Source organism: Coptis chinensis, chromosome 6, assembly GCF_015680905.1.
Source record: "Coptis chinensis isolate HL-2020 chromosome 6, ASM1568090v1, whole genome shotgun sequence".
Lineage (NCBI taxonomy): Eukaryota > Viridiplantae > Streptophyta > Magnoliopsida > Ranunculales > Ranunculaceae > Coptis > Coptis chinensis.
The window spans coordinates 38,958,089-38,968,914 of NC_141461.1; the positions used below are offsets into that span (position 1 = coordinate 38,958,089).

General features: G+C 44.2%; 1 protein-coding gene across 1 annotated transcript; it reads left to right on the forward strand.

Moving 5' to 3' along the window:
• The first annotated feature begins 595 nt into the window (after positions 1-595).
• LOC147492909 (uncharacterized) lies at positions 596-1,321 on the forward strand. Its single transcript, XM_086567690.1, has one exon. It carries the CDS (start codon positions 596-598, stop codon positions 1,319-1,321), a length of 726 nt encoding a protein of 241 aa, XP_086423816.1.
• Positions 1,322-10,826: the final 9,505 nt, after the last annotated feature.

The window sequence follows — 10,826 nt, forward strand, 5'->3', positions numbered from 1 at the left end:
AGGAGTTGAAGAGTTATTTAGGTAAGGCTCCTTTGCTGTCGCGACCGGAACAGGGAGAAAAATTGTACTTATATTTGGGGGTCACGGAGTATGCCATTAGCTCAGTACTAGTCAGAATTGTCGGAAAGTTAGAAAAGCTGGTGTACTTCCAAAGTAAAACACTGCTGGAGGCCGAGACCCGGTATAGCAGAGTCGAAAAATATGCCTTGGCATTGGTGTTCTCTGCCCTGAAGTTGAAACCATACTTTGAAGCACACTTTGTAGTGGTGGTGACAAATCTGCCTTTAAAGCAAGCGTTGAAAGCAGAAAAGTCTGGGAGGATGCTGAAATGGGCAGTAATGTTGAGTTCTTACGAGATATAATATCGATCGAAACAAATGCGGAGAAGCGCAGGTGGCAAAAATTCTTAGCAGAGTTTCCAGCGGAGGATCCCACCTGGGGAGAAGAGATGATCATGGAGCCAGAAAAGATCATGGAATAGGACTGGTTGGACCCCTGGGATCGAAGAAATGGGTGGAGAGTGTTCACGACCGGTCACCCACGCATTACTTGCGATGGGATAGGAGCGGTGTTGGTCACGCCGGAGAACAACAGAATGGAGTTAACCATGAAGTTAGGGTTCGTGGCATCCAATAATGAAGCAGAGTATGAGGCGGTAATAGCGGGCATGAGAATGGTAGAGGATGTGGGGGTAAAAGAACTGACAGTGTATTCGGACTCGAATTTGGTAGTGTGCCAGGCAAACGGGGGGTTTGCCATGCGATGCCTGCGGATGGCAAAATATTTGAAAGTGTTGCAAAAGAAGGCTGCCGGGTTTGCAAAGATCAAGTTCATACACTTGGGTCGCAGCGAGAACAGACATGCCGATGCCCTAGCATACGTGACTACCGCAATCCCTGAGTCTGAAGAGAGAGTGATAAAGGTAAAGCGATTGGAGAAACCTAGTATAGAGGAAGTGGAAGAGGAAGGGGCTGAGATATGTCAGGCGGAGGAGGAAGAGGGGGGTTGGATTAAACCCATCAAGAGTTTTTTGTCTGGGGACGTGGTGAAAGATAAAAAGGAGAAAAAGAGATTGGAGCAGACTTCTTGGAGGTACGTGCTGATAGAAGGGGAGCTGTATCGAAAGAATTTTAATGGGCCTTTGCTAAAGTGTCTCGGGCCGAAGTTAGCCCTAGAGGTGTTGGCGGAGTTACATGGGGGAGACTGTGGAAGTCACTCAGTGAGCGGAACAACAACGCACAGATTGATAACGCAGGGCTACTTTTGGCTGCACATGAAGAGGGATGCCGTGAACTACTCTAAGCGATGTGAAAAGTGCTAGAAGTTTGCTCAGATGATCTTTGCACCAGCGGAACCACTATATAGTGTGTCTAGTCCGTGGCCTTTCGCAATGTGGGCAATGGATATAGTGGGCGCTGCCCATGGCTATCGGCAAAAAGAGATTCATATTGGCGACCACAGATTATTCCACCCAGTGGATCGAGGCAATGGCCCTGCAACAGGTTAAGGAAGCTTAAGTGATCAAGTTCTTGTGGGAGAATATCATCTGTAGATTTGGGTTGCCATATATTATCATAGCGGACAATAGAGCCCAGTTCACCAGATCCAAAGTGCAGGCATTCTTACAAGTATACAAGGTGAAGTAGGGGTTCTCAGCTCCATACAATCCAGAAGGCAACGGGCAGGCAGAATCTTCCAACAAGACCATTATGAACAATCTCAAAAGGAAGCTAGAGGATAAGAAAGGCGTGTGGGCAGATGAACTGAGTCATGTTCTCTGGGCATATAGGACAACGCCTCGAACGTTAACCGGGGAAACTCCCTTCTCTTTAGCTTCCGGAGTCGAGGCCGTGATTCCCTCGGAAATGGTGGCAGCCACAACGCGGACAAGAGCGGTGGAAACATGACTGAATGAGAGCATATTGGCAGTGGATATGACTTTAGCAGAAGAGAGAGGAGACGCGGCGAGAATCAGACTAGAGGAATATCACCGCAGCCTTTAGAGACGTTATAACAAGAGAGTCAAGCCGCAACAATTCAGAGTAGGGGATGCCGTGCTGCGATGAGTGACACACAGTACCAAGAGAGAGAATGACGGAAAGCTGGGACCAAACTGGGAGGGGCCCTATACGGTGGTCGACGTAGGAGGAGCTGGTACTTACAAGCTGCGAACAGCGGAAGGAAAAGTGCTAGAAAAGCCATGGAATGTGAGAATGTTAAAAAATTTCTATGCTTGAATGTAATGAAAGTCCAGAACGACACACTGGAGCTGTTTGTAAATATATAATACAATGACACTTTTGAGGAGTAAATTTTGCCCTTATGCATAAATGTAAAGAGATGCCCAAGGACGAGAGGTCCACCTCAAATTAGAGCCGCGGATCCGGGAGAGCCATCCGCGGAAGAAAGGCATACGCTGCACCGGGGGAAAAGAGAGAAGCCCAGCGGTTGGCGAAGCCACTCCAAAAGAGAGACCGCGGTGGGGATGAGCCCTCTGCGGACAAACTGCTTAAATCGTGTCCATGGAAGGTTGAGCTTCCCCGATGGAACTCGAAGTCTATGAGTGACTACGAAGTGAAATGAGATATTCACGAGTGAGAGGCGTGGGTCACACATAGGGGCAAGAAGAGAGAAGGCCCCAGTGTAGAGACTGACAAAGGGAGAGAGGGTAGAGACAGAAAAGGATGAATAGCAGCATGTCAGGCAAAACAGTAACTAAAGCCAAGAGACCATACATATAATGGGGAGGAGTGAAACAGTTCCTAACCAAACCAACACACAAGTAAAAAAGGAAAGAAAAAAATAATATCAATGGCACACTTAGTCGGAAAAGTTAGTTACAAGACAGCTAGTAAAATGACAGATAGCCAACATGGGGGCTAATCTAAGTTCGGCAACAAGTCTTCAGCAAGAGGTGCATGGTCGAGAGAACTCGAGATAGGGCCCGGGGAGGTGGCCTCACAAACTGGGTCTTCAGGCAGCAAATCGAGAGGGGCAACATCAACTGACTCAGAAACAGTCTGCTCCGCGGCAATGGGGACCATGACGACTGGATCTTCTGACATGGGAGAGGGAGGTTTTTCTGGGAGGAGTCGGCCTTCTTTGATTAAACGTGCATGTTCATCAGCGAGCTTCTTGGCCACACGCTTGTCGGCTTGAGCTTTGAAGCTTATCCGCAGCTGCTCCATGTCTTGAGTGTGTTGCAGAAGGAGAGCGACAGTATTCTCGGTGTGTTGGAGGACAACCTTGCTTAAGCGGTCATTCACTTCGTCCATAAAGGCCTGGTGGGAAGCTTCGACAGTTCTTAGTTCATCTTCAGCTCGAAGTTTGGCCATGTCCGCGGTGACAGATCAGCTTGAAGGCGTGCACAGGTGGCCCTTAGTCCATTGGGACCGCCGACCTCCTTCTCTAAAGATTCCACAATACTCAGGGAAGAGAAGAGGCCGCGTATCATGTAAGCCATGTCCAATCTCACCTAGCAACGTAAAATTAGTCAAAATAATGGGCAAAACAGAGAGTGGAAGGGGTGGAAAGAGGGACCTACCTTCTCCCAGCCGACATATAGGGAGGTGCGATGCTGTTCAAAGGTCCCAGTATCTGCATAAGCCAGGTCGCGGGGGAGATGGGAGCCATAGAACATGGCTGAGGTCACGATGGGGGTTTTCAGGGCGAGTCCCTCCCCATTGATCGAACGGCCGCCAAGACCTTGAAGGTGGGGGAAAGTTCCGGAGCCGCGGACCCGGGAGAGATCGAAAGCGCTTTGCCGTGCCGCTGGAGGAGAGGGTGAGGAGCTGCGGAAAGTCTTGCGGTAGGAGATGATCTGCTGCGCTTGTGTGGGGGCTCTTCAGATGAGAGATCCGTGGAGGTGGGGGGCGGCCGGGACAGCTTGGGAGTTGGGGACTTCAGTTACTTCATCGTCAGAGTCACTGTCGAATAACTTAATCTTGGAGATGTCCATGGGGGAAGGCGGGGAGTCGACAGGAGGGGAAGTTGGAGGAATATATTGATCTTCCCAGTCAGTGAGGGAGCGGAAGGAAGGGGATGCATATCGGCAGGACGGGGAAGGAAGGTGGGCAGTGGATTTTCTGACTATCTCCGCTAGAGCCCGAGCCTTGGCTTGAGACTTGGTGGTTTTGCGAGTGAAGCCGCGACTGCGAGGCTTACTTATGGGAGGATGGGACACGGATGGTGGAGGAGGTGAAGGCCGAGGCTTTCGTTCTTTGGGGGGCGGTGGATGACAGAATGGAGCAGAGTATTTACCCAAAGTATGTAGAGCGGGGTCAGTCAACAAGGGGGTTCCGTGGGAGGGATCTATGCCGGTGAACTTCACTTGAGAAAGAGCTCGGGTTCATGGATTTGTTCAAAGACCGCTGGACTTCACACCGGTGTAAAAGCGGGATTTCGAGTCGGACTTCCAACCTGCGCAATAGAGAAATAAAGATAAGGAGTGAGTCCGCCGCATAATCGATATAAGAAAGAGATGTAGTAAATTGAACTCACCACGAGGCAGGAAGGTGAGATGGTTGAGAGTCACTTCAGATGGAACATCCGCGGACAAGAAATTACCGGAGACATACAGGGGGTAATGGTGCTAAGTTTTGTCCGAGGTGGTGAGTTTGAGGACGAAGGACTGTTTACCGGGACGGACACAGAAGGAGTGATATCCAACGCTCATGTCTTTGGTGCTTTTGTGTATATAGTAGTGAGAAATTATGTCGTGGAGGACTATTTGGGGCTCATGGTGGAGGTTGTAATGGTTTGCAGCATACATGATATGCCAAAAATTGCCTATACCTTGGCAGGGGGGAATGTTGAAGTGGTTACATACTTCGACATCTAATAGAGACAGCGGTAGTCGTAAGCCAGAGACAATTTGACCAACCGTGGCCATGAGACATCCAGGTTTGGGGGGAACTAAATGGGGGAAGTGAGTCACGTCGGGCACGTGCTCAAGGAGGATGTTGTCTGGTATACCATAGCCAACCCTAATCGCTTCCAGGTTAGGTCGACGGGAGCGTGGGGGAGGCGGTGTAAGTTTGAAAGGTCACCCGATGGTAGGGGGGCGGTGGGATCGAGACGGAGGAGAAGAAGACTCCGTGATATGATCATGGAAGTCGGACCTCCGATTGGGAACCGGCATGGGAGAGAGCTAAGGAAGATGAACAGTTCACAAAAAAGAAATGCAAAAGAGAAGAGGAAAGATTACCAACCCGATCGTCAAACTCAACAAAGAAGAGCAAACACTTGAGCAAGCAAAGTATATAGAGAGGAAGAGTGAGAAGAAAACTAGAAAGGGGAAAGGGTTGAATGTAAAGAGGAGAGAGAGTAGTGTAGGAAGAAAGTAGGGAGTTCAAAAATGGCGTCTGGTGAGAAAGAAGAAGAAGAGTGAGGAATAAATGAGAAGGAGAGAGGAAGCGAGTGGAAGTTGAAGTGTGAAGGGGGTAAAAGGGTAAAAGAAGGTGATCGGAAACCAAGGAGCTGTTAGTTGAGCCAGAGGATGCGTGACACGTGAAGGAGCATGAAACGAGGCAATCCGAACCAAGCACGTGTGGGACACGTGTGCTAATGATAAGAAAGCGTGAAATAGAAGCCAAGGAAAAAAGCAGGCAAATTGAGTTCTCGAGCCCACGAACATTCATGAGGTTTGCAGACTCGAGAGGGGGCATTGCAGCTGACCCAATTTATGATGGCCGATGGTCCGGTGGGTGATGTATTCAGAAAGAGGACATGCAGTGGGGTGAAGGGTATTCTATTAGGGCCACAGACATAGGAGTCAAATATGAAGGCTGAGAACCGAGGACTGACAGTGTAGAGCTGCGACGTGAAGGGATAGTTGACCTGGAATTGTACCATCAGGACACGTGCCCAAAGCAGAGCACGAAAACCCTGGGTCGTCACGAACCCTCCACGCGGCAATCAATGGACCGAGAGATGGAGGGACAGGTGGATGGCCTAAGAGAGAGATGAGAGATTATAAATAGAATAGGAGAGGAGGAGAAGGGGATAGGTCACAACAGCCACCGTAAATTTTTACTGGCTTTTCAAATGTCTACGGATTCTGCAAAGTTTGTGAACGAGGACAAACGTCACAAGAGAGGATATGTTGTTCATCAAGATATTTGAATACTATAAATAGTAGATAAATGGTCAATGACTCCAGGAGTTCCTTTAATCTGTTCCCAAAATGGAAAACACCAATGAAAACTGGGAACGATACTATATTTTACAAAGAACAACGATCTGAATCATTATATTTTGGGTCCTCTATGGCGCGCCACCAGAATTGGATTGGGTAGCCTCTAGCCCAAGCCCAAATCGCAAAGCCCAGTACACCCCCCACCTCTATCGCGAAACCAGAAAAACCTACTCTAACCGGTCATCTCTCTCGCGCACTCGGCCAAAAAACCCTTCAAACCCTAACGAAAAAAACTCATATCCAAACCTTTAAAGATTGTTTTAATTCTAGTTTTTCTTTCCTGAATTGATTCATATCCGACCTTTTGTGAAGAGAGTCATCGAGTTTTTCTTTCCTGAATCAAGTTTCATATCCAATTTGAAGGTAAGAATCATGTTTTTTTTTTAATATCTCTCACTTTTAATGGTTCTATTTCTTGTTGGCTTGGTTTAACTACTTGTTTTAGGAAATGGGTAATATTTGATGGTTTGGAATTTGTAATGGGGTTGTTGGTAGAATCTTGTTTTTGTTGTTACTGTCATACTAAGGGCTTTTTCTTTGGAGTACTATTGAAAGATCAGTTTTCATGTGTTTAGTCTTTGTTGAAGAATATGTTATTTTAGGATGTAAGGTTTTGGGGGTTTTCGACAAGTGAATGATTCTAGTATACATATATTTTAGTTGGACTAGTGATGTGTTGAAATAATGGAAAACGATATTACTAATGATTAGTACTTCATATCTTGTGGTGTATTGTATACGTTGTATAAATTCGTGTGTGTGCAGTGTTGTGTATTGATCGTACTCGGTAAATTAGTATTGTTCTTAACAAACCTTTTTCTTGAATTCTTTGAGGTTGTTAGACTGTGTTCTTAGCAAATCCCAAGTATGTTACTAGTGTTAAAGATACATGTTAGAAGGCATTAGTTGGGGTAATCAATGACCACTGTGATGAGTATCTCTGCAACCCATATTTCTTGTGTCCATTATGTCAACAGTTAGTTATTGACGCAAAACTCCAAAAGGTTTCTAAGTAAGAATCACAAGCTTATGAGTTCCTTTTTGGTATATCAGATTCATTATACTTTTGTTAGTATAGACCAAAACTTTTGTTCTATTTCTTCATAGAAGGTAGAGTCTAGCTCATGATGCCATTAAATGTTGTTTCATTTTTCTTTGTAATAGTGATGCAGACAGATGTCAACCTCCTCTCTTTTGCATTATTGACTGGTAATTCATGCTTATGACTTAGTTTTCGCTTATCAGAGTGTTTGTAATGTAATGATACAAGATCTGTTGTTTCCTTTCTTGTGAGAAGCACTGTCATCACATTCTGGTTGGTTTTAGTGTGTAGTATAAACATTAGTTTATGCATTATATAAATGTGGGGCACTTTTGGGTTCAAAAAGTGGATTTGTTACTTAACTGTTGGGATGTATGGTACTTACTACTTCTCTACTCTAGCTATATCAGTGCTCAGATAGTGAGATATATGACTATGTTGTAAATAAATCTCAATCCAGAAGGCAATAACATATATAAAATGAGTTCAATGGCCTATCTAGTTTGTGCTTGTGGTGTTCACATGTGTTTTCTTATTGTTAATGTTCGATTATAACTTCATCTAGGTTTATTTTATATACTGTGTTTTGTATATTGTTAATGTCCTATTTTATTTTATATACTGTGTCCTGTTTTATAAATAATACTTGTTTTATTTTTCTTTGTAGCAATGGGTCCTCGATCAAAGAATGTAGCGAAAACTACATTCAAGGGTATGAAGAAATTATTTGGTGGCGGTTCCTCTAGTGGTGATGCAGTTGGAAGAAAGAGACAAAGGGCAGAGGGCTTAACGGCATCAGCGCGTAGAGGGGACCACAAAGAAAAAGAGGTTCCTAAAGTTGATTCATCGAGTGAAGATAGTGTAGATAGTGATAACAATGTAGGTTTAGATGTAAATATGGACAAAGGGAAGAGTATAGTGGAAGAGGAGAGTGAGGAGGGTGAGGACGGGGAAGAGGAGGGGGAAGAGGAGGGCGATGAGGAGGGTGAGAAGGGGGATGAGGAGGATGATGATGTGGAAGAATATGTGGTAGAATTCGTACCACCAGTGGAAGAAGCACCTTTGGTATTGGATATTGTAAGAAAATCCAATGATGATTTGGAGTTTAAAAGAGGTGAGTATGGGGGTGGCCCGTATGAGTCAGAGTTGTTGTATGACTATACGGTGCATGTCGCTCGTGATGTTTGGGAGAGAAGGGTAATATTTTGTTTTTCTGTAGTACTTTGATTTTCTTTTACAAAATCTTTTGTTTCTGCTCATATATATCTAATGCGTGCTTGGTTGTTTCAGGAGGATCGCGGAGCGTTGAAGTGTGTTTCGCACTTAGCGAAGTTCTCCCAATGGGATTTCAAGGATGAATTTCAAAGGTCTCCGAGATTTGCCCAACAGTTGAGAAGGATTGGGTTGTTTGATCTCGTGGTAACTTATCACGAGCATATAGATCCTCCATTGGTCTCTGTGTTTGTGGAGAGATGGCATCCAGAGACCAACACCTTCCATATGCCATTTGGGGAGATGACTGTGACTTGGGATGATGTTGTGCAAATCTGTGGAGTCACAGTTAAAGGAAGAGCGGTGCAAGGGGACAGTGAGTTGAACTTACAAGAAGCGATAAATCTCATACATCGTGGTCTGGGTCTCCCTACTGATTTGATTAAGGCGGAGATGGAAGCTAGCAAGTTCACTTCAAAAGTAAGGCTAGAATTCCTCTGGGAGCATTTTGCTAACAAGGTTCATGATAGCCCCATATGTGATGCTGCTGGGAAGGTGGTGGAGAAGGCCTCGAGTTTCCAGGAAGTCCAACGGGCTGTCAGAGATTTTATCCTGTTTTTCTTTGGATGTGCCATTTTTATTGACAAGTCTGGGACTGGAGTACCTATATGTTATCTAAGGCCGTTGTTGAAATTCAGTGAGATAGGAGAGTATGCATGGGGTGCAACAGTTTTAGCGTTTTTGTATAGAGGTCTTGGGGCTGCCACATGTGTGAAGGTGAAAGGGGTTACAGGCTATATGACTCTTCTACAGGTAAAACTTTCGTATTTTAGAGATTTTTTTTTAATATTAATTTTATTACTCTATCAATATGTTAACTATTTGTGTATATCTAGGCGTGGATCTATGAGTATTTTCCGGTACTCAAAGCAGTCCTAAACATGGACTATACCTTGTCTCAGCCGCATGCTAATAGACACACAGTAGTCGCTCTACACTATTATGATACAACGCATACATTGCAGTATTATCGAGCGATACTTAATTATATGAATGTTTTCAATGTAAGTATTTAAGTTTGTTTATATATATATTTTTTAGTAATTGATCATTGGAGTTGTTAATGACACATTTGATTTTGTTTTAGGTTGATTGGCATCCCTACTATAATGTCAGAGATAGAAGCCCGATCGATGACATTGCATTTTTTGAGGGATTGCTATGTTTTTTCAACATTGTCGAGCTTTACTCTGTCGCAAGGGTGGTGCGTCAGTTGGGTCACGTGCAACTTATACCTGTAGATCCTCCAACACCAAATTGGAGAACAAAAACTGTGGTAGGACGCGGGTATGAGGTGAGCTGGACCAATATTAGGCTACTTTACTGGGAGTCATGGCAGAATCACATGATCCAACCCTGCAATCGAGGACCTATCTCGTCTTATCCATGGGAGTGTCATCCAAACTACATGACTTGGTATGTGAGGAATTCTCACATTCGATTGGTGAACCTTGAACGTCTTCATATTCATCCCTCCCTGGAGACACTTCCTAACTGTTCACCGATTGTGAGTATTGTGATTTTTAATTGAGTTTTTCTAACTGTGATTTTTTGCATTCGATTGGTAACTTATCTTGATACCCTTTTTTCAACAGAATGACGCCATCGATGAAACTAGTCACATGCTAGAGAGAGGTCTGCAATTGGCTGGGAATAATATTTCAGATGAAGCAAGGTCCTCCTTCGGACAGGCGAACAACTTGACTAGGTGCAAGTACAGTGGTGGGCGTTATAATTCATGATTTGTTTCTTGTAAGGAATGGATGGATGTTTGATTTTGAATGATGTTTGATTTTGGAATTAATGACGTTTGGAATTTGTTGTTATTTGATTTTGAATGAATGATGGATGTTTGGAATTTGTTGTTATTTGATTTTAAATGAATGATGGATGTTTGGAATTTGTTGTTATTTGATTTTGAATGAATTATGGATGTTTGTGTTTGTTGTTAAGTGGAATTTGTTGTTATTTGATGTTAAGTGGAATTTGATGTTTGTGTGGTTGTATGAATATAAAAGTGTTGTAAAAACGAAATGAACTTTTAAATTTTTTTTTGTCCAAACGACCTAGCCACATCGTTTGGTATAAAGGCCAAACGACCGCTTCAGATCGTTTGGCTTAATGCTCAAACGACCCAGCCACATCGTTTGGTATAAAGGCCAAACGACCTCTTCAAATCGTTTGACTTAAAGCTCAAACGACCCAGCCACATTGTTTGGTATAAAGTTCAAACGACTTGACCATGTCGTTTGGGGGTAAAATTAAGTAAAATCAAATCAAATCAAATCAAATTACGCTTATTCCAAATTACATCAA